General features: G+C 37.8%; 1 protein-coding gene across 9 annotated transcripts in view; it reads left to right on the top strand.

Moving 5' to 3' along the window:
• The window catches only part of LOC108094137 (mitogen-activated protein kinase-binding protein 1), a 59,957-nt gene that overhangs the window by 3,201 nt on the left and 31,971 nt on the right, over positions 1-24,785 (top strand). For 3 of the 9 annotated variants that reach the window (XM_017194565.2, XM_017194561.2, XM_017194569.2), the window contains exons 2-3: positions 19,210-19,288; positions 20,277-20,546. In XM_017194565.2, coding sequence (XP_017050054.1) covers positions 20,469-20,546 — 78 coding nt within the window. In that variant the 5' untranslated portion in view covers positions 19,210-19,288; positions 20,277-20,468. Of the gene's footprint in view, positions 1-19,209; positions 19,289-20,172; positions 20,547-22,266; positions 22,473-23,807; positions 24,264-24,785 lie in introns of those variants that run through there. The other 6 variants (XM_017194560.2, XM_017194558.2, XM_017194559.2 and 3 more) reach the window with 5 other exon arrangements.

Here is a 24,785-nt window from a genome sequence, read left to right as displayed (position 1 = left end):
CCCCCACCCTGCACTTGTTCTTCTGGTTGGAGTTGGCTGCTGCTGCTGTTGTGTGTCTTCTGCATTTTTCTTTCCTCTGCCACTTCCATATTTTATACCCTGCTTGAAGGTCCCAAGGTTTTCACAGCCAGTTTGTAGTAAAAATATAAAAAGGGTTAGTATAATGACCAAAGTTAACCTTTAAATGATTACTAAAAATTGCTTAAAGTTTAATCACAACTCCATAACAATCAGATTGAATTTTTAAATTATAAATGAGCGTATTACCTGCTAGAGTATTTGAAAACCTGAACACAGAACCCAGACTTACCTTATTTCTGTTTTGTGTCTGGCCTTCTGGTGCTCTTCAAGTTTATCTTAGCACTGTGCACTTTTATTGATATCAAGTAACTCGACGGCGCTTCCTCAACGTGGCAGAAACGGAATCGGGGGGGGCAGGGGGAAAGTGGCAAGGTGTGAGGGGAGGGAAGGCATGCGAAGTGCATGGAGCATAAGGAGATATATGTACAGGAGTTCTACTCGCACTTGAGTATGGCTGGAATGCAGTTTGCTTTGGTTCGGGCCAAGTTAATGGCAAACCCGATTCGATAAGACATGGCTGCTGAGCACACAAGGCCCTCAGACCTCATCTTCCTCACCCATCTTGGTGCTTTATGCCCGGGGAACTCCTCCCTACTCCCAGTTCGATTTTCTCCTTCGGCTTTCTTTTTTTCGCATTCTTCCACGGCCATTGTTTGAGGTCGTTTCTAATGACTTGAATTGCATTGTTTTGTAGTTTAATTAGAATTTGTTGCAGCATTTATGATCGGAGTGCTGTCGGATGCTACTTTTTGTTTCCGCAACGGCTTATTTTTATGTGGGAGTCTTGGGATAATGACTAGTTTTTGGAGGAGGAGTTAGACCCCCTTGCAAATTATGGAACTTAATTTATGGACTGGGAACGAAACTATGTTAAATTAGTAATTAATTTCTAGATTAATAGTGGGATTAGAAAGGAACAATTGTTAGGACAATTGTTATGATTTACTAATTTTACTTCCTGAAGGGTTACGTATTTTTTTCTCATTAAGAAATTTTATTTCTAAATTTGTATTCTAAATATGTACCTATTATATTATATTACTATTAGGCCATATTTTATACCAGTTTAACCAGAGATCAAACGATGAGGAACTGCCATCTCACGCCTTGAAAGGCCAGCAACCCCAGACAACTTTCCTCCTCATCATCCAGTAATCATTTCGGTTTAGTTCAGTTTATTTACTCTGGTAACGAACTATTAACAAACAACTTAATCAACTAAAATTACAGGATTACAAGTTAAAGCTGCCAGCTGCTGCTTTCTGTGATGATTTGGCTTAGGCCTTCCAAACATTGTTGCTCGAAGACCCCTTTTCCCGCACAACATCCCATCGATGTCATAACCCATTAAGTGGGATTGGAATTCGGTCCGCAATGCCTGCAATTGGCTTTGGCCGTGGCTTGTGCCAAGTTTGAAGAGGAAGTATTATGCAGTCGCCCAACAACTGGCCAAAGTTGTTTTATTTCAGTGGAATTTTTTTAAACCAATTTTCCTCGTCTTTTTTTGTGTGACAGACTGGCAGTAAAAAATAAAGGAAAAGAGAAACAAACTTTATGTGTCTCGTTGTTGTCTGTCGTGAAACTTGTCGAATTTGCAGGGGGGTTTAAAGAAAGGGATGGGGAAAATTGTTTGAGAACCTGCAGGGAGGATTTTTTTAAATTTATTTTTTGAATTGCAACAGCTGCCTTTGCCCGGCTGCTTCCCTCCGCGAATATTATTGCCTTTGGCCAACTGCCAGACCAAAACTAACTGGCAATAATTATAATTTATTGTCCCTATCTTGAAATAAAAAAAATAAACAGTATTAAATTGTCTAAAAGCTTTCTGAAAAACTAATCAAAATATAAGAATTGCTCATCGCCTATATTAGAACATTTTTTTATGCGCAAAAACATTCGCAAAAAACAAGATAAATAAATGAATACAAACTGGCAGATAAGCTAAATACGTAATGCCAGAAAAGACAGGCGAAAGTGAGCGCCAAGTGGCTAAATAAGAACAAAAACAAAACAATAAATGAAAAGAACGAACGCTTGTTCTCAAGTGTTTTTAGCTCTCGAGGCTGTCAGGAAAAAATGAAACAACATAAAAAAGAAGATTAAAACAAAAACAACTGATAAGTAACTACTAATTTGCTCATTTGTACGAAACTAAGCCGAAATCGCTTACATTTTTGAGGTCAGATCGGGCCAAAAGAGTGGATATTTGAAAAAAAAATCACCAAGATCAAGGTTTTATACATAAATCAATCAAGCGAAAAAAATACTATAAAAGCCAAACCAAAATCAATAACAAAGCGATTGCCAAAATTTGTTTCCTTGCCATTTTGTTGGCCTCTTTTTGTGGGAGTGTTTGCTGTTTTATCTGCTAATGCTTTGTGTTTGCCTTCTTGAAGAACAAAAATAGGCAACATAAATAGCAGAAAACCTAAGGCAAAAAAACGTCAAGCATGGCAAGAAATCAATAAAAAAAAACCAAACTAATTAGGCGAAAAGCTCTGGGAAAAATCGAAAGAGATAGGAAAGAAAAAGGAAAACAGCACAAGACAAAATCGGCAATAAACCAAAGAGATAGACAAAATAAGAGGGAAGTGTGCTGCGTCTAATTGCAAAAAAAAAAAAAAAAAAAAAGGAAGCTAGCTTCGGCAAGCCGAAGCTTATATACCTGCAGTCATCAAACATATCGAACAAAATACATAAAGGCTAACAACATCGAAGCTATGACGACTTTTCTATTAATTTTCCATATTTTCGACTATTGTTCATATGGCAGCTATATGATATAGTCGTCCGATTTTGATGAAATTTTTTCTCGGTTCAAGGGTAGTTCATAAAGTCGATGTTGTAAAAATCATGCTCGTGGAATAAAAAACAACAACGTTATGATTATTTTGCCATTGTTTCTATATATATTTTTTGATCTTTCCTATGGCAGCTATATGATAGGGTTATTCGATTTTGATAAAATTTAATCCGAAATTTAATAACCGTTAGAAAACGCCATCTTGAAGAATTCAAGTCGATCTGATCAAAAACAACGGCGTAATAATTTTTTATCCTTTATTTTTTGACCTCTTGTATGGGAGCTATCCGATATAGTCGGCCGATCCGGCTCGTTCCGACTTATATACTGCAATAACTACACATCTTTTGGGAAAGTTTCAGCAAGATAGCTTTAAAACTGAGAGACTAGTTTAGGCAGAAACGGACAGGAGGACAGACGGACAGACAGACAGACGGACAGACGTACAGACGTATTTCGACTCAGATCGTGATGCTGATCAAGAATATATATACTTTATGGGGTCTGAGGTGTCTCCTTCACTGCGTTGCAAACTTCTGGCCAAAATTATAATACCCTTTGCTCTGCAAGGGTATAAAAACAAAAATCAGGGAGGCAATGGCACATAAATAAAAATCTGCGAGGGTCAGCAAATATGATTGAATGTTGAATATCTGTTGGCCATGGTCAACGCAATTGACTCCACGAGTGCGTGTATGTGAGCGTCTGTGTGAACGAGCGCGTGTTTATTGTCATTAGACGGAAAAAGTCAGTTGGGTCAGACGTGGAAAGATAAGATACAGTTAAAACGACAAGTCTAAACTATCAGATATCCGAAGAAGTGGCGCGTTGGTAAGAGGGAAAGGCAGCGAAATTTTAATTTTGGGAAAGCAAGATATCTCTTTGATGATATTTTAATCAAAAACTTTCAAATATAAGAAATTGTAGTAATATGCTCGTCGAAAAACCAGTTCCCCTTAGCCATTTTGAGATATTAATAAAAAAATTTTAAAAATACCTACAACATTAACTGTTTTGTTAGTTTCTGTACTTCATAGAACCAAATTGTGTATAGGAAGTGTGGGTTTTATGGGGTTATGATGTCAGAACATGAAACTACCAACTGTAAAAATGGTCGAATTTATTGAATGACATTCTTCCTCTTCATTCTTTATAACCTTTTTTCGTTTGTTCTTGCCAAATGAATTGGAACAAACGGAATACCCCGCCTTTTCCCTTCTCTGTGTTTTTTCTGAATGGCTATTGTTCAGCAATTCAACTTGACCCCTTTCCATAACATTTCCCTTTTGTTGCTGTTGATCTCCTTCCAGCTAATTGTTGTCTGTCTTGTTACGCCAATTTAAAATTCTACCAAAAACAAATCAATGAGAAAAGCGGAAATCAAGCCTAAAAACTTATACCTCATTTTGGGAAGTTTATTGAACTTTGCTGCTGATGATTTTATTGGGTGTGAAAGGATAGAGAATATTTTTAAGCAAAAAATTGTTTAAATATTGCGTTTGAACGTTTGTCTTTTAAAAACATATATTTCTTTTGTTGTTTACCTTACATTTTCTTAAGGCCAACAAAAAAACATAACAATAAACAAACCAATAAACAAGAACAAACTTTCGTCTATAGTTAAATGTTTATAGATTATCCGATTACTCAATGAGCTACTTCAAACTCCTTTCGATACATAAACACTTTTCAAGAGCTGACCTAAGATTAATTGATTTTTAAATCCACTCAAACACCCAGTAAATTTGTTTAATTAATTCGGGTCACTGCACCTTAGACATTTAATTTAAAGATATTGATAAATGCAGATAGAAATGGGAAATGGCACTTCGCGTGTCGTGCCAACCTTCGTATTTTATTGGCCCCCAAAAGTAATCGCACTTTGCTTTGGCTAATTGGCAGCACACCTTTAACCCACGAAAGCCAAACGCAATTAGAGTCGATTACCGCTCAACTAAATAGTTTTTCCCTCACCTTTTCTTTTACTCAACTTTTACTCCACTCCGCCTTTTCGGTTTTCTAATCCCAATGAAAGTCGCTTAGTTGGTCGCTTATCAATTATAATTTGAGCTATATTTTTTTATGAAAAGAAAGTTCCGATTTGATGTGGTCAAGACTCTTATGACTTAAGGTTGAGTTTTTTATAACTTAAAGTTAAAAAATAGTTTGATATTAAATGAATTCATAAAAACAAAAAGTTGTTATTTTTTTTTTTCATTTTTTTAGCTTGGAAATATAATAAAGCCCCATAAATTTAATTTCTTAATGACCTTCGGCCGTTACACCTCTCATTGAAAAAGTATCCTCTAATTTTTGCGCATCGTTAAATGCCTTCAACGCTTTTGACTTTTACTTGCCGACAACATTTATTTAAGTTATGCTTTTTGTGCCTGATTTTTCGCGTTTTTTTGTGTCGCCAACAAGTCGCATTATTATTTTCTCATATTAATGAAGCGCACGTTTTGTCAATTTGACTTGGGCTGGGTGCTGTATTGTTGTAATGTTTAAAGTATGATTAGCGGTCCGTCATCATCGAAACCATCGCCCGACTGGCCATTTGGTTATTTATGCGTTTCGGCTTTTGTGGGTAAAAGTGAACAAATGACCCTCGAAAGCCTTTCAAACATAAAGCACATGACTTCGATCGTCGCCGATCCATTGATTCGATTTGAAGTAAGCGAACGTGACGAGCTTTCGGTTCAATCGATTTGGTCTGGCCCCACGGATATATCTTGATCTTCCTGAGGTCGCTTGCACTTTCTATTGATCTTCCCCACAATGCTAGCGAAAGTTTTCTAAAATTGGGTGTGACAAACGAAGTATAAATAGAAATCTAACTAAACATACGACTATATATCATCCTCCTTTCCAAAATTCCCAACATTTTTCTCCCTTATGCAATCTTTATATTATTCATTTGAGATTTGGCAACATATGGAAACACTCATTCAGTGCCCCAATGCTTTTCGCTCGCTCGTTGGCATTCCTTTCAATATTATTATATTGTTCAATCAGACTAAAAGTTTTGCCTCGGTTGCGTGTCAAATTGGCATTTACTCCAAATCGGACAATTAATTTGCCAAATACAAAATCATTATTTTACGCATCAAATATTTTGGCTGGACAACTGTCTAAGCTTTTCCTTATCATTTCCTTGACATCGTTAGTTTTTTGTTCATCTATGGATGTGTTTATGTGTTAATAATTTTGCTCGACCATTAAAGGTGGGTTACACAGCAAAAACTAAACATTTCCGTTGTGGCAAGGTGAGTGTTAAGGAAAAATGAATTGCTAAAATGTATTTGCTTTGCATTTATACTACTCAGGAGATGTTTTCTATATTGGCAGATAATTAAATATCTGCTTAAGTTGTAATAAAAAACAAAATATGGATGCTCATTCCTGGTTTTTACTTGCTCAATATTTTGTATTTCCATTTCAATCCATTTTACTTAAGTTATTAGCTAACCAATAAAGCACTTCACACGTGTACCATTACACTTTTAATTGGTAATCAACACAGTGGCTCACAATCGTAAATTGGCGTTTGATTATGCAAGCCGACGACAGTAAGTGTCATAAATAATCCGACTGCTGTCCGAACTAATAAATTAGGCCCGCTCTTGCGAACATTTGGGGATTGCAATTAAGGTCTTATCTGCACACGGCCAGATGTTAGTCGGTGGCAAAAGAGTAACTATAACTAAACTGCGCTAGTTGGAAAATTTCACACATTCCGGCTAAAAAGTTTTCTCAGTTGGCTGTGGCAAATTACAGTTATAAACAATGCGACGATGCCTTGCCACATGGCCGAATGCAGTTGCAATTGTCAGAGACATTAATAATGCATGTGCACACGACTACACGGGCAGAAAAAAAGGCAGAGACAGGTTGCACATTTTTATTGGCCCGCTAAATGGCCGCAAAACGATTTTAGCTTGCTTATGCTTATGAATTTTTCTACAACTCTATGATCGGTCGGACTTTCTAGCCATAAAAAACACCAACAAACGTAAATTGCCTTAGAAAGTCAAAGTCGTTGGCTTCATGGACGGGGGACTCGGAACCCAATGGAACGAGTCGAATACGATTGGCATTTTTTATAAATTTTGGCATTGCCGAGGTCAGTGTTGAAGTTTGAAAGTCACTGCGACTGCCGCTTCCTTGTTATGAGTCTGGGAATATGACAATGTTTGCCTAGGCATATGGGAAAATATTAGAAACTGAGCGGGAAATGGGGAAAAGAAAGGTGGTTTAGGCAGAGAAAGTAAGAGGGGAGGATCCACTAGGTTTATTGCAAATTGAGTTGCTTTGCTGGTTTTCTAGTATAGCGAAGAGCAAGAATGATTTTGAAAGTAAGAATATCTTGGAAAAAAACATACTCAAGTGTTAGCAGGGTTAGAAAGTGGTAGAAAGATGACAAATTCTTGGGTAAACTTAAATGAAATTAAATTAATTAAACGAAAAAGTCAATTTTATTAGATAAAATTATACAATAGTTCCACAAACTTTATATATTTTTTGGTAAAACTTCTGTTCAAAATAATGTTCAATATTTCCGCATGAGCCAATTAACACAAATGGCTTTTGCATGTGGCCCAAAGCAAATGGTAAACAAATGCAATGAAACGAAATTAAATAAAAACCGTTTTCGATTTCATAATCATTTGTTGGCAGTTGTTGGTGGTGCGAATGGGCCAACAAAAGTGGGTTAATTCGCACGAGCAGAAGGAGATAGCAAATGGCGGAGAGAGAGATAGGAACAGATGTGAACAGCTCCCCAGTGGATATTTATTGTAGGGGAGTATGTTAATGGTCCGCAAATGTGGGTACTTGCACCAAAACAAATCTCATATCAGGCAACGCCCATCGTTTAGCTGCTTGTTTAATTATAGTCAAAAAGCCGAAAAAGAATTAGGTACTGCAGTTGTGTGTTATTACTCGGAATGCTCTCTTTTTGTGCGTTTATCTAGAATACAAAACGGGGAATATATATAATCTCAAAAATATATAACATTAAGTAAAATTAAAAAATATATTCCTATTGTTATGTGTCTCGTATAGATTTTATTTACCCTTTTACCATATTTTAACCTGGAGTATTAAATATTAAATAATTTGAATAAAAACCATGCAAGAAGGGTATTCGTTGACTCCATTTTCGAAACTCCTTTCTGCAAATGAAGCTATTTGGTTCACTTTTAGTACTCCCAGGACAACCCCCGCAGAGTTGAATGCTCCAGTTTTGGACGATGAATTCTTGTTCCAGGTGGCTACACCACCGCCGCAGCCATTTAAATTAGCCATGATATGCGGTGGTTTTTGGGCGCGTGGAGGTGTGTTTTTCACCGCTTTCGTGTGGGCGCACCTTCGATGGGGGAAGAATGTAAGCGTTGCACTCAGAAAAATTACCCAGTGGTCTGGGGGCTCCCCAGGTGTCTCCGCAACAACAACTCCCACAACAAGGAGCCGCACTAACCACCGAATAAAAATAATAAACATAAGCCCAACTGTCTTCGGTTGAACATGCAACTTCATAAATACCAAAAGACGCACATAAAACACGTCGCTTAGTTCGTTTCGCCGGGTATTTAGACCAGACTCTGTGTGTGTTGGCCAGACATAGGCTGCAGTAAAAACCCCAAAGTCCCCCGATAGCTTCACCCCAACCCCCTTTGACACACCCATGCCTTGTTGTTGGTCACTGGCTTCCGTCTGGGGAGCCACGTGCTCTAAACTGGCCCGACTTTTCAGTTTGAGACTGACTTGACTGTTTGGTATTCGCACAGTCGAGCTTGGATAACTAGCTCCTAAAAAAAAGTTATAAAAAAATACAAAAAACTTAAATTGAATTTCCCTGGTGACTTGATTTATTTCTGAGCATCAATTGGAAGCGTCTTTTTTGTTCCAAAACCTATTTGATAATTCGAAGAACAAAGCAAAACCTTAGTAGAGTCAAGCTTATCGAACGTGCACTGTGGTCATTGGTTTTATTGCTTTGTGGGTATTGTTATTGTTGGTGTTACTATTGCTGCAGTAGTTGTTCCTGTTGTAGTTGTTGTTTTTGTACATGTCTGACTGCAGTCGGAAATGGCATTTGACTGTTTGACTGCGTTTTATGCTCGCTCCCGGCGCGACTCAAATTATTCCACATTGGTCGGCTGTTACTTTTGTTGCTTTGTTGCACTGCCACGCGGTACGTGGCTTTTTTGTTTATTTACTTCATCGATTGAACTGAACGTTCCCCCAAAGTAACTGCAAAAACTTGCTCGGTCTCATATTTCAATTTTGCCGGCTTCGATTGTTTATTACGAGGCCCAGACAGCTTGGTAGTTTTGCTCGCTTTTTGTTTGTTCCTTAAATTGTCTCAGGCCTTGCTTGACTTTTTGTGAATGATTTTTGAGGGCAACGATGCAAACAATTTGTTTAGGAATTTCCGAACTGAGTGTCTCTAATTGCAAAAGCTTGTTTAAATTGTTTTGTTGGCTTTATTAATGAAACTTTTATGAATTATGAGAATAGAACTCTCCAAATAGTTAAATTGCCTAAATAAGCTTTTATTTTATTCGATATTTTTTTTCTGCCACATTTTGTGAATTCCCTTTACATTTCTTTTCACTGACTAAGCAATAATGACTTTCCGGAATGTCCAGACAATTCCCAGAGGGAATTCACACTTTATTTTGTGGTCTTAGACCTCTCCCTTTCTGCCATCTCCAGCAGTCACCAAAAAAAAGAACATATTGGTTTATATATCTAAACTTTGAACTCTCGTTTCTATAGTTGTGAATTCTTATTCTGACATGTGAACGTACCGAGTAATATGGCTACTATGTCTGCTCAACAAATGTTGCAGTCTGACTAAAAAATCCGACAAAAAAAAGTTGAAAAGGAAAAAATGTATATATGTGCGAGAAATATTTTTGCTACCATCTGTTCCGATGAACTAAAGCTGGAGCGTGAGAAGCGGCACACGAAGCTGCAAAGAATTTGATATACTTAGCTGAATAAGCGGGCAGCACAAAATTTCTTACCTACGATTTCGCTCTTGAGGTGCTTCTCCACTCCATCCAGACCATCCCCATTGGTGGGAGTTCTGTTTGGCTTGACTAATGCCAACTCAATTTAGCCCAAGCCGCTGTCAGCTATAGTTAGTTGTCGCTTTTCTTTCTCATTTCCCGCTTTTCCACACCCGCTGCGGTTGGAAACCGTCTGGCAATGTTGACAACGCCCCCGCGGGTTGGTTTCCCTCGATTTCCTTTGCCCAAAGTTTACAGACAGCTCCACACTGTCACTATTTTTACTGGTAATAACACCGTTTAAATATTAAATATAATTGGGATATTATAATTTGGACAAATGGTAAACCTTTTAAAGTAAACCGATTATTTTAGTTAAAGTTTTAATGGTATAGATTTTATTCCAGTGTATCTTGGTGAACTCTCTGTCTTTGCTGTCTGCATATTTTTGGTTTGCCAAAATAGTCAGTGAAGCAAGCTACTTCCTGCAAAAGTTCCTAAGGTAAACAAAGTAAGAAAATGATGGTGGCAAAATTATAGAGACGTGAAAAAGTGGGATTGGTTGGGAATAAAAGGGAATACCACTAAAATTGTTTACTCTTTATGTGTGTTCGTTTAACTGGTGTTTGCTGTGGTCTTAATTTATTAAAGACTTTGTGTGTCCAAATCTACAAAACGTTTGTTAAAGTTTACGAAGGTTGTTTGTGAATTTTTTTTTTTATTCTTGACGATCTCAAAGATCTTGAGTTTTCTTCACTGAATTTTAATGATAACTCACTCTCCTGTTGACCCGTTTTATACCATCACGAAGCAGAACAAAGGAAATCCTTTATGGCTCAACGGAATTCCTTTTGGCCAAGAGGTGTTTTTAAGCCACACACAAAGGGCCAAGGAAATGCAGTTGTTTTTGTGATTCCCGAAGTGTTTGCCCTTGCCCCTTGAGTTCCGTTGAGGTGTGTGTGGATAGCTTCCTTTATGGCTGCTTCCACCAGGAGAAAGAGACGGACAGAGCACCGAAGAAAGGGACGGCGGAACAAGTCTTCGCAGCCAGCTTAATGACTCACTTGGGCAATTTTTTAGTGTCATTATTCCGTTTCCTGGACTCGAGGTTCGCTTTCTTTCTTTACCGTTCTGTTCATCGAATTGTCAAAAAATAATAAAATAATTCTGCGAGCAAGTTCTCTGTTTGTTGTTTTTTTGTTGGGGTTTTCACCAACCTATGCAAATTGGAATGTCATGTCGAAACTGGTGTTCTGTGTAACCCGTTTCCCCATTTTTTGGGTTTCGCTTGCAAATTAAAGCCAACAGAGCCGAAAAACTGGGTTAACTTCGGCATAACTTTTGCGGCGACAATTGCACAATTGCCGGGCCAAAATTATGTTTAAGTTTCTGTGACATTTAATTAGTTTCGGGGAAAGCTTACTCAATTTTCGCCCCAGAAATCAACGAATATCGCTAAGACAATGACCTTCAGCTGATGGATACCTTTTCATGGTTCAGAAATCACTTAAACTTGAACGGCTTTGTAAGCCAAACAAAAGTTCAGTGGCCAAACGTTTAATTGATATTTATGTATGCTTTTAAGTGGATTTTTTGTTTCTTCTTTGTCGGTCTGACGGGGCCCACACACAGAGACACATCCATCAAGTTGAGGAGATTACGAGACAAGGCCTCAAGAATCTTGATCTCGACTTATTTCCCATTTCTGTTTCCCCAGCTGAAAGTTGAGTCATTTCGCGCTTGGTTTGACAATGCTAATGAAGTGGCCCATTTAGCGTTTTGTTGCATTAACAATTGTTACGCCTGTGAATTGCTTTTTGCCTAGACACAGACTACTTAATGAGCTGATATGGCGACTACGCCGACAAAACACGCCCCCTGTTGGCGCGAACCCGCAGCCTTGTTCCTACCGATAAGAAGTGGGTTGATGGCAGTACATAATTAAACATATCGTATACCATAGATAAAATATAAACTTTATAGAGAAGAGATCAAGTTTGAGTGGCAAATACGTTCAAGGATAAAAAGATATTAAAACCAGAGGTCATATAGTTAAGTAAATACCATGGTTTAACTGATAAACGAGTATTTACTTTACCAAGTCTTCTGAGTTTTGTTTATCAACTTTTTATTGGTGGGAAAACTTAGCATTCAAAGTCTAATGGGTTTAATGCAGTTTGCTCCCCCTGAAGCAATGCTAAATATCTCGCTGCTCAAACTACCCCATAAATACCCATTAACCAAGTTTGTCAAGTGTCAAGAAATGGCCAGCCATCTGAGATTTGCCAACGGCCGACAGCTAACAACTAACAGCTGGGAGCCAAGCGTCAAAAATGGCCAACAAGAGCGAACGGTTTCCGCTCTGTTGCAGCTCCGCTGGTGGGTTGCTGGGTTGCTGGGCTGATGGGTGGCACTTCCTTCCCCTTCCCCCCCAGTGGCACCCAAAAACCCCCCTCGCAGCCCCACTGGGTTTTCTAATTTTATTACGCGACCACATAACCCTCTCCCGTGCAGCGGGTACAACTTTATATAAGCGCAGTGCAGGCAGGCAACCGGTTTCTGTTTGCTTCCACACGAAGGTTATTTGATATGATATGGGGCTGCTGTCAGTCAGCTCGGTTCCGAATCTGAATCCGAGTCTCGGGATTCTGGGCCTGCCATTGACGTGTGCAACCTGGCAGCGAAAACAAATGAACACAACCAGAAGTCGGTTCTTTCCTGGCCATATTAATTACACGTTACTTATTTGAATTCCGAGATTGCTTTGAATGAAAGCTTCAGCATGCTGATGAGCTCCGCTGATTACACATTTCCCCATAGAATGTTGTCAAGTGTTGGATTAGAAATCTTTATTGAGAGCTTCCCCGTGGAATGGGTTAAATTCAATTAATCGCAATGCTTTGGTTTACCCACTTTCACTTGAACTAACCACTGAATATCTTATCAACGCTTGATCAGCTATAACTTTTATGTTCTTATCTTATTTTTTGAAAAGTATGTAGTTGACTAAAGTTCGCTCTGAGCACTATTAGAGTTGACTTTTGCCTCCACAACAAACTTTTGTGTGATCAGGTGAGACAAACACGTACTTTGTTCATGTCTACAAAAGTAATGCATTCTGCCAACTGTTAGATGTTCCAAGGTCTATCTCAAGTAGACGTGCGCTATAAACTCCTATAGAAGTTGATAAATGGATTTTGTTCCCAGCTTTAATAATACTTAATACATCTTGAAATCAATTATATTTAAATGAGTACTTTCAAGTTTAAAAATTAATCTTTAGAATTGGGGTCACCACGCAGAAATAACCATTAGAATTAATGATAATGATCGGTAGTCTGCGACGATTTAATCGCATGTATTGGGGTCAAGATCAACCCAGAGATCGATGTTCATTGAGTGAGCTTTAAGAGTTAACAGCTAAGAAGTATGATCTCATCTGCCTGTCTTATCTTTTATAAGATATTCGATCCCTCCCTGAATGGCTCTTCAACCTATCGCCTTGTCAACAGACTTGTTAAACATCTATGTTCTAATCGAACCATCAAATATATGTTCATTGCCACCAGTTGATAACTGTTGATGGCTCCAGACAAGAAGAACCAAGAGAAAAGAAAAACAACTTCTTCAGGAGACAGGTAAACAACAAAAGAAGAGGCCAGAGGCGCCAGCGAAGTAAACAAGAGATTTCGAGAGGCCGTGACACATCTTGTATTTTTACCGTTCGATTCTTCAGTGGTTTCCCTTACTTTGCGACTCTGCGGCTTTCCATATCGGCTTGCAGTCGTTTTATTTTTGCGCGCTGATAACTAATGGCTATACTATATATAATTAATGCCTTAGATAGCTGGAAATCGGCCGACGATTGCGGTGACGCCATTTTTCACAGAACGATAGTAGTTATACTTTTATTCCCTTTCTTTTTATTCTTTTTATTGCCTTTGTTTTAACTTTATAAGCCAGCTCATTGCTTCCCATTGTTGTTGGCTTCTTTCTTTTGTGTTCCTGTATCTTTTTATTATTTTAGTTTGCCTTTCATTACGTTCTTTTTTTGTGGCTTTGTCTCGAGTGTGTGCAGAAAAATGTTGCGTCGATTGCCGAGATTTTCTTTATAATGGCAAAGACAAGCGTTTTCTTCGAGGCCTTAGAGGCCGTTGAACCCGGTTTAAGGTTTTCTTCGCAAGCTCTTATTTTTTGTATGCAAATGTTTTTCACGTTTTTAGTGGGGTGCTCTTAATAAGCACTAAAAGATTTCACAGCTTTTATTGTTTTTCCTATGCAATTGCAGCAGCCAATTTAACGCCTATTTAACACGAGCTCACTTTTCTGTTTGCTTTGGTTTTCCCTTGCACTTTTCCCGGCGACTCGCAGGTCCATGCAAAATTGGAAAACCATCTTGATCGCGATTCGGAATTCATTTTCGTTGTTTTTCCCTCCGTCTGACTTCCGTGTAAATTTTTGAGTTGCGTTCGTTTCTGCAGCCTCATTGTCTCGCTTGGAATTATATCTCCACTTATCCCTCTTTTTATGCCGTCTCTTTATCTCGCAGTTTTTTCACATCTGTATTTAAATTTTGCAAGTTTTCTTCGCCCGGAGAGATCTCCACTTGTTTTTCCCTAGACAACACCTTGTGCCAAAAGAAGCATAATTTAGCAACTGCACTTGAAAAATTTAGTGAAATTATATAAAAGTCGTTTGGCATCTTTTGACAGTAAATCAGCCACTGATTTCTTTTGTAAATAATATCAAGTAAAACAATCGTAATTTATTTTCTTGTAATTATTGCTTGCGGTGTAATATTTCTGTCAGTGTCTTACACATATTTTGCATATGGCAAGCACATCATGCAAATTTTGGAAGTCGGTTTTCGTTGCTGTTGCCTTAGATGTTGCATGTGCTCGGTGTTTTCTGTTTGTTTTTTTGGATTCAAAGTTGCCTTTACACCCTTCTGCCCCTGGCACCGCCCCCTAATGGCCCACGCCCCTGGGGATGCTGTTTGCCAATCATTGGAAATGGAATTGCAATCATCTTGCGCAACAACAACAGCAACATCATCTGCAGCAGCGGATACAACTCCATTCGGTTGCAACTCATGTTGCATTCCATTTTGCGAAAAATGTTTACCACATACGGTGGATGTGCCACGCCTCCTTCGACGCCTGTCTTGGCCGTTTAACTGTAACATTTTATTAGCACTTGAGGCGTCGAGGAAAATAAAATGCGCCGCGTGCTGTGCGCAATATCTCCTCGATTTTGCAGCCTCATTTTTGAGCGTAGTTTGAGCAGAAAATGTGGCTCAAGCGGGTTGATTGCCTTTCAGGCATCAGTCTCCTCCTTAAAACGCCCCACGAAATTACTCCCTCTCGTAAACATTTTGTTTAGTGGGCGTTTCGGATGTGGCCGGGGAATTTGTATTTTAATTACACTATGCAGACGAGTTAATGAGAGAAAATGGTTATTTAAGGTGCAAAAATATGAAATATAAAAAAGCAGTACTAAATGATTTATACTTACTCCAAAGTCAAGTTGTAAACTCTTCGCGACTATAACAATTTGCTTTCTCTATCAAATTAAAATAATTATTGGCCACAATTTGTTTATCATATGTATAACAACTCAGCACTGATTTTTTTTATGGCCGGAAAGCGATACTTATCATTAGGAAATCTTTTGAAGCGTTGAGCGCCAGCTGTTTATGTTCTGCTGTTTCTGTAGATCATTTTTGGCTAATAAGGAAAATAGTTGTTAACGCTTTCCACTTCACTAAATTTAGCTTTTGGGTTCATCGAATGCCGTAATCGAGTCATCAAAAACGCGGCGAAATAAATTAAAACTTGCAAGCTGTTGACACAGAAATTCATTGAACTCGTTTTGCACTCTCAAAAAAGTCAAAGGCCCCAAAATGAGTTTTACCAAAGTTTGCAATATTTTTCACGATGCTTGACTTTTGGTTTTCTTTTGGGTGCTTCTCATCTCATTTGCTAAATGATCCATGAAATGTTGGGATATTTTGCATACTCAGCTCAAATATTGAGCAAGCAAATGTGCGAACGCCCTTGAGTTTTATGGATTCATTTGTCGTAGACGGATTTACTGGCTTAAATTAGATTTATGCTGACTGAGCATTCAACGGAAGCCAACACAAATTTAGCAATGTTTGGATTCTCTTAATAAACTATAAACTTTTGCATTTCACTGAATCTAAGCAGTCTTCATAAATCAAAATTAAACTTTCATTAGTTAGTTCATTAGTAGTAAGTTAAAGCCCGCTTGTATCTCATCAAATCAGATAAGAGTTATTTGCAGGCACATGCGCAACCTCTTCAGCTGTTCATTTTGGCAAAGTTCAACTGCCTTTCTTTTTAAGACGACCCACTAAAAACAAAAGAACAGGAAACTAAAAGAAAAATATGTAAAGAAATGTTGAATGAGTGTATGGGTACCCGTATACCCTGTAATTACAAGTAATAAATTTCTTAAGAGGTCTAAATGAGTGCTTAAACAACTGATTGTGATGAATTTGAATTGCATCCAAAAGATTAACTTTGAGAAATTCCGAACGAACCTATCTGCTCTTTCTTACCCCATTCATTTACAGGGTGTTTTGGGGCCAATCTGCGAACAGCAAAAACGACACGTCTACTACAACAAGAGAGGCTGCCCAAGTCGATTCAGACACAAAGGCCGGAGCCCAACAATTTGGGTCAATTGACTCGCAAGAAGCGAGAAAAAAAAAAACCAGCAACCGACAACAAAAAGATGGAATAAAACTTGTTCTCGACGCTCTGACAATAATAACTGCAAAAAAAAAAAAAATCTAGAGGAACGATGGCCAGAGATAAAATCCGCCCAATATTTTCTAGTCGCTAGTGTCTATCTAATCAATAGAAAAATAGGAAATAAAAATCACGAAAAAATCCTATTGCCTGGGAAGCTATCGCATAAATCACTCAAAACTGTCGTCAACTGCATTTATTTATGACCTTTACTGTATGGAAAAGAATAAAGGGAAGAAAAATGAGGGTTCCCTGATCGATTTACAACTTGATTTGAACTGAAAGCCAATCCAAAGATATCACATAATTTAATTGCTTCATGTAAGAAAGTGGGCGAGATGCACTGAAAAGTTTCGCGTAGCTGACTTGATTGGAGTTTTCCCCTGCCCCGCTTTTCCACTTGCCAGGAAGATACCACAAAAAATATATATAGGAAAAAGGTAGACCTTATTCCATATGTGGGCAATGCAGTTTTGTTTTTTTTTTTGTTTTTAGCTTGTGTCTGTTGATACATTTACATTACTTGTTTACTGGCAATATGTTAACACTTATTTATAGATCTGTTTTTTTTTGGTTTCGTTGAAGCTGACTCGGGCCATTAAACAAGTTTACAAAATGATAATATTGTCAATTTAGTGCTGATTGCATTAATAAACTCTGCGATCTGTTAATGGCGTGTGCTGCTGTTTTTAAAGCAGGTGAATTTTCAGTATTTTATGGTTCAATTAAGTGGAACCATACCTAGTCATTTTTATTAGGCATTTCTGTCAACATGATTATTCTAATATTTTGATATTTATAAGCTTCACTCCTTTGAAATTTAACTTTTTATATAGCTGTTCATTCCGAAGGCAACTTTGACCATAAAGCCATTCTCTTCTCATTCTAATCAAAGTTTTTGTCTGTGCCTCTTCCTCTGCAGTTTTCCCATTGAAAGAAAACTTGGTTAGCGAATTAAAGACTTTTCGCAACTTTTGGTCACCTGCCTCGTCGTCTTTCGGCAAATTATGCAAAGGAAAATGCAGCAATCGGCATCACACCAAAAGTGGAGGAAAACCTAAGACGTAAATTGTTTAACTTCATGACTGGGGTATCTTCTTTTGTTTGCCGGTTTTCTCGCTGTTTTTCCACGCTTTTCCGCCACACTTTTTTGGATTCATTCAAGCAGAGGTTTTGAGGGTTCGCCACCGTCTCCTACGGTGTTTTTTTTTTTCGTAGCTCGCTTTGTATCTGTAATCACTTAGTCATTGTTTCGTTGTTGCTACCTTTTTGCGCATTAATTACAAGTATTTCCTTGTTCGTTGTTTAATTAACTTGGCCAAGTGCCGCCTATATACTCACTTAGATGTGTACACCTATGAAACCACAACCACATTCGACCCACTAACATTTATCGCAGGCCCAAGATAAACTTACCTTGTGCCTAATGAAATCATTTCGAATTGCACGGCGACATCTCTTATCAATCTGGGTGGGAGTGTACAAATAAGAGGGAATTACAAATTATTTGTGATTCATTGATTTTATGGCCCACCGAGACGTCAAACGTCCATTATTGGACGACAATCGTCGACCGTTTTTGGAAAACAGAACTTCCCCTCCAGCTGAGCGCATCTTAAATGCGTTGTCAGTGGTGGGAAGTGACGAACTTTTCGAATCTCTCGAACCTCATGTTGATTCAATTGATTTGCAGATTGCCTAATTGCTCCACTGATTTGTTTGACTTTGCGATTGTGTTTTTTGTTCCCAGCAAGTAATCGTAGCAAAAGTTAATTGGGCGTGCAAGGGTTGAGTTAGAAAACCTAATAGATCTTTTAATCAATTAATGTACTAAACAAATGGATTTTAAATCAAATTGTTGTGGTTAGGTTTAGTTCAGTTAATAAACATGTTACCTAACAAGTTTTAAATGAAAATCTGAAAATCATTCCATTTACTTCCTTACAATCTTTTTCCGCTTTCCTCTCGACAAATTGATTAGGTGGCGTCAACTTTCCCTCCGCTTTTCCCCGCAAACTCTTGACTATTTTATAAGCCGCTGCCCTCCACACCGTCGAAATCAATTTACCAACACTGGAATAGTAGCCCCAAGACAAACAGCAGCAGCTCTTCAGGCAGCAAATTGACATTGTTGCAGTTGAAGGCTCTCGGTCGCCTTGAACCCCAATCATATTTTATTCAGCGGAAAAAGGGAATAAAAAGTAAAATCGTGGGGGCAAACTTTGCCTTTCTGCGAGATGCAAGATGCGAGAATGGGAGGCCAAGGAAATTGGCCGAGCACCAATAGCGGGAAAAGTGTGCTTTAGGTACACGGGAAAGAAGCTGAAAGAATCCTTTTAATGTAGTTTGCCATTTCCCATTAAGGGGCTTAAATAGGGAAAAGTTCTAAGAAAATGGGAATTGCAAATTAATAAGAGTCGTTTATAATCGAATTTTTCAATTTCTGTTAATAAAAGGGAAATACTCGAACTTAAGTATGTTATATAAAATTATAATTTTTGTAATGAAACAATTTTTTTGTCTTTTACAGCCTGCTGCCTAATAAAGCGAAGAATGCAACAAATGCTTCCAACCAACTCCTAGCTTGCCATAAATATCAACTTATACAAGTAAATTAACAGGCAGGCTCCGGTTTTCACTTTCACAAGATTCTCTCGTTTTCGTTTTCAAAAACGAAAATTGGTGCTCCCGTTTTCACTTTCACAAGATTTTTTCGTTTTCAAAAACGGGCAAGTTTTTTTGTCGAAATGAAAAGTAAATGCCTTTTTCTACATCAAAATGGTTCTTAATTGCAAAAGGAAAAAAATAGTTGACTCCTTGGTCTATTGATGTTCATTTCACATCATCAGTAGGTCAATCTAATTCGTATTTATTTTTTAAATAATTATTTTCTGACCCCACCTTGATTTCATACATAAAATATTTGCCGTCGGCAACAACAAATTTCGTTTTGCTAAAGGCTCGATAAATCTATTGCCAAAGTTATCGTTAATGCTGCCGTACTTGTAGTGGAACGAAACAACCACTTAAAAATACTTATAAATTGAAAACGAAGAAAAAATATTTGTAAAGAATAGTTAAATAAGCTTCTTATAAATAAATATGATTAATTTTCTTTCTTAAATGGTAAAACTGCAGTAAAAAAAGTTGTTAAGAATAGTGGAATGAAAGCTGCAAAAAAGGTGGCAGCCCCTTATTGTGGGAAACAGCTGATTTCTGATGGAGGCTTATTTGAACTTTTAAAAATGTAAGTAAGACAACTTAATTTACCGATCGTCAGACATATTAAAAACACATGTGTTGCATCTAAGATGTCTCGATTTTCTTAAATCAATCAATTTCTGCCTTCTTTTGGCTTCAAAACAGGCAATCGAAAATATAAAAGTCATTTTTTCGCTTTGTTTACTTTTGACCAAAAAAAGTCAGCTGTTTGAACAATTCCGATAACGAAACGATGACAAAAAGTTTGTGAAAACCGGAGCACCTAAAACGAAAACGTACGTTTTCGCCCAAAAACGAAAACGAAAAAAAAAGTGAAAACCGGAGCCTGCCTGTAAGTTTAAAAGAAAAACTGCCAAATTGTTAAACCAAATGCAGCCAGCCCCAAAGTATGCAGTGGATTTTGTGAGCGCCCCGCAAGCGAGTGCTTTGAGTTGCGCTCAAAACGAGTTCTGAGCAAACCTAGATGCTCGAAGCTGCCTTCAGCGAATTCACCAACCCTCCAGCGCTCGCGTATAAGTGATTCGCGCTGGTTCCGATCCCGACTGGAAACCCCCAATCGCAGCAAATATGGACGCTCCAGATGTGGGACGTATTATAAGAGCGCCGGTGAGGCGCAAACGCAACGATGAGCAATTAATGGATAGGGTGAGTAAAATATCCTTTCAAAATACATAGGATCCTAGATCTCGTAATCTATGTAGGGTTCGGCTTCTGGTTTTGGGATGCGAGCAAATCCAAAAAAAATATGCTTATACAACCATTCATTCAAAATTTGTCATTCATAAAACATTTTGTTTATATAATATGCATTTGAATAGGCGTATTCAATTTCTTACTGCTGCCTTTCATTGAACTGCATTGAACAGTCTTCGTCTATGGATTGGAAGCTCCAAAGTTGGTTTAGTTGGGAAGTTTGTCACTGTCGGATTCCGCTTAAATAAGCGACCGCCTGCAGCGCATGTGATCCAGTTTTCCAAACGGTTTTTGTTTATCTTCTTGGCCTGCAGAGGAAAATGGAAAGTTGCGCTGCATTCATTCGAACTTCGCCCACAAATGCAACTCCAATGGGTTGTGTCATTTGTTTTTATATATTTTTCCCGATTGTTATAATTTATTTTTTCTACCATCTGTCTTTCGATTTGATTAATTTGCTAGCATTCCACAAAAAGTATTTTTTCTTTTGAAATGCTGAGTGGTCATGAGTTGGCGTTGGTTTTTGTCAGGTTTTATTTTTGTTTGGGGGTTTTAATTGAAAATAGTTGGTTGAGAAAGTTGATAAAGCATGGGAAGCAATACGATACAAAGAGCTGTTTGGCATATGTTAATAACCAATGGGTGGTATTCACAAGATTACCATATCTTATTTGGTATTGCTTTGCATTTAAAAAACTCCTTTATCAATATATGTACATATTTTTATTCAAAATTAGTTGTTAAAATTTTTATTCAATTTTAACTGCAATTTATAAAAACCTAATGAGAAAAAATGAAAAATACTGATATCATTCACTTTTAGTTACACCCAGCTAATTAGCATCGCCGCAAAAAAATCGCCATCAATCATCTCCGGCGATTGTCACTACATCGACCCACATTCCACCCCACTCCACCCACCGAGTGAATAAGTTCATTAACCATTCCACCACACGCTTCCCAACTCAGGTTCCACAAAGCTAACCCACAATTAAAGACCGCTCGAATTTCACGCAATTAGTAAAACAAAACAATTGCATTGTTTAATGTCAAGTTCAATGCACGCAGCAGACAAACAAACCACCCGACCACCAAACACCCACCCACAGAAAATGCTATTAAATAATAAAACAAATCGAATGCAATTATGAGACTAAAAGAGAGACAGATATGAAAAGATGTGATGAAAAACGATAGAAACTAAGAGAGCAAGAGAAAGCCTTTCACGCTCAACGAAAGCTTTGAAAAAAAGGTAACCTCTTTGGAAGAAAAGAAAAATATCTCTACACTGAGAAAATATTTAACATATTTTTCGGATTTCCAGGATTTGAAGCCATTCGACATCAATTCTGTTTATCCTGATTTTGCTATCTTCAAGATATTTTAAAGAACTCGAAATATAAATTTCGAAAATGAATCAAGAACTCAAAGATATGTATAAAACAGCTGATTGCGTTCTATTTTGTGAAAGAGAGTTGTGGATCTTTTCGCAAAAGGTTTTCTGTTATTGTTAGTCAGCTGTTGGGGCTGCCCCGTTAGTTGCTTGTACTTGTGCTCTCTCTATCCGCTCTCCAATCTTTATCCCGCTCTCGCTTGGAGCTTTTCTCTGCCTGCGCCGCCGACTTTGCTTTTGCGCTGCTTTAGCTTCATTTGCTTTGGTCGCCGCCTTTCAGTTACAATTCGTATTCCAATTGGAACGCCGCGATTTTCCTGCGTGCTCCCCGATTTTCATTACGCTTTTCTCCTTTGCGTCTCGCCTGGCTGCATTTGTATTGGTATTCGCAACCGATTCACATGCAATTCGTTTGTGCAATTCGGAAAATTATGAAAAGTTAATCAACGGAAAAAAAATACAACCAGAAATATAGCGAAGCAAAAGTAATATTTTGGCAGGCGAACAAATTGAATTTGACCCGCTTAAATCGTGTTAAACTCGGTTTCTTAGTGTGCTTTTCATGTTTCTAATTTGCCCAAAAACTGCGAAGTGACCTTCGAATGTTGTTAGTTGTTGCTTAGTTGTCTCTTTTGTACATTTTCGGTGCGTGTAATTCGGCCGACAGAGACGCCGACTGCGACGTCTACGCCAACTGCAAGCAATAACAAAAATAATTAACCCAGCGTCATCAAGCTTTAATGATCAAAATGACGTTATATAATCTGTAAAAGAGCTAAAAACAAACCTCACGAAAGAGTACCCGAGACAATTTACGGTTTTGAGATTCCTGCAGTTAATTTAATTAAGTGATTAGATCACTGCCATATGTAAATAAATGTCGAAGACCAAGACCAAAATAAAGTCCTCTTTAAAAGTTGATTTTTTTTAATGAATGATTTTTTCTTTTCCCAATTCAAATAAATAAACAACATTTATATTTTGCAAACACTTTCAATTTCTTTTAGTGGCTCGGTGGCGTATACGCATTTTATCTTCTTTTTTACGATACTCCGCAAATGCTTATCTAAAGTCTGATATGCTTGACAATTCACAAATAAGCAGATAAAAACAAGAACGAAATTAAAAATAAAAGGGGTCAATTTTCGCTTTCCACTTTCCTGAAATGTCAATTGCAAATTAATTGAGTACCTTAATTATATACCAAAAGCCAGAAATAAATAGAAAATTCGGTAATTGTTTGCAGTTCTTCTTCTTGTTTCCACATGATAAGGTTCCCCCACGTCAATAAAAACGGCAAAGGCAGCAACAAATATAAAGCTAGTTAAAACAGCAACAGGAATAAAAAATTACTACAGGCGGAATTGAAATGGCAGGGGAAAAGGTGATAAGCGAATAGCAAAAGGGGAAACGCAAATTTGTGAGGAGCCAAGGTGATAAAAATAAAGGCAATTAAAGTACTCAGATAAGGTGAAAAGAGGAAGAGGGGAAGGTTGAAAATCGCACAACGCTTACCTGGTTAAAAGTTATTGTAAACAATTTGGAGGAAAAAGTAAAGTGAAGGGAAAATTGATTCACCATTTGAAAACAATTTTCAAACTCCACAAATACAAATTATGAAAAATGTTTTTAAATAGCTATAAAAATATTGTAATTTTTATACTGAACACAAAATAGGGAGCCACAAATTACAGAGAGTGAAAGAGCACTTTTATTTCTGGTATTTAGAACGTAACCCATTTGGCAATGATGACTGTTCCGTTCTGTCAACATCCGCGGCAGCTGTTGAATTTAGCTTATTAAATTTCTGTTGTTTTTAGCAAAATGTTTTGCCCCACAAAAGCAATTGACATTTACAGTGAAATAAAATAAAATCAAACAAAAGGCGGATCGTAACGAACCGCTGACCAAAACAAACGGAAAAAACAATGTAATTGTTGAAGTGTAAATCACCGCCGAGTGCAACACAAACCAACAAAGCAACAAAACAAAAAAAAACAACAGCAAACACAAAACGAAGAGCAACAGCAGCAACAATAGCCAGTGAAAAGCGGGTGGAGAAGTGAGAAAAATTAGTGGAAAAATCGGGCGAAATAATGCGGCATTTAATCATGACCCCGGCGTCGCTGTCGGCGTCGACGCCGACGCTCTCCACGCTGCACCACCAGCGAATGGCGCTGCAGTCGCAGTCGCCGCTGGCGTCGCCGTTAACCCCATCGCCGTCATCGGTGTTCGGCTCGCCCAAGTTCCCAGCGAATTACGAGCGCAGCGAAAAAGTGAGTTCAAAACATAAGCAAACAAAAAATCAGACAACAAAAAATGGCAAAAAAAAAAAAAAAATCTGAAAAAAAGCTGCATACCCCCAAACAAAGCGGTAAAAAAAAAACTGACGACCCCATCATAAATTACTCCATATTGTTCATGAATGGATCCACGAGTGCAGCAGCCGCTTGTTTTCCATTAATTATGCGACTCAGTTTTTAACCTTTTTTTTTTTTTTTTTGATGTCGTGCATTTTTCACGCGTTCATTTATTTTTGATGCAAATGTCCCCTTTGTGGGGCAATAAAAGTTCAGTGTTGGGGAGCAAAGCGGAGATTTACTTTAGCAGACTTCAGCACTTGACATTTCAATTTAAGTTTTTCTTTGACTTGCAAAGAAAACTTTGCCTAACCAATATGTCAAAAAGCAGTTAGGAATATAGTTGTCAGTTTAAATATTTGTATAACACAGTAAAATTACTTAGGGGAGACCGGGGGTTTTGAGACGTGTTTTGTTTTTTGACAAAAAATATAATAG

The sequence above is a fragment of the Drosophila ficusphila genome, unplaced genomic scaffold, assembly GCF_018152265.1.
Source record: "Drosophila ficusphila isolate 14025-0441.05 unplaced genomic scaffold, ASM1815226v1 contig_412, whole genome shotgun sequence".
Taxonomy (NCBI): Eukaryota; Metazoa; Arthropoda; class Insecta; order Diptera; family Drosophilidae; genus Drosophila; species Drosophila ficusphila.
This window is presented reverse-complemented; position numbering and strand designations above follow the sequence as displayed.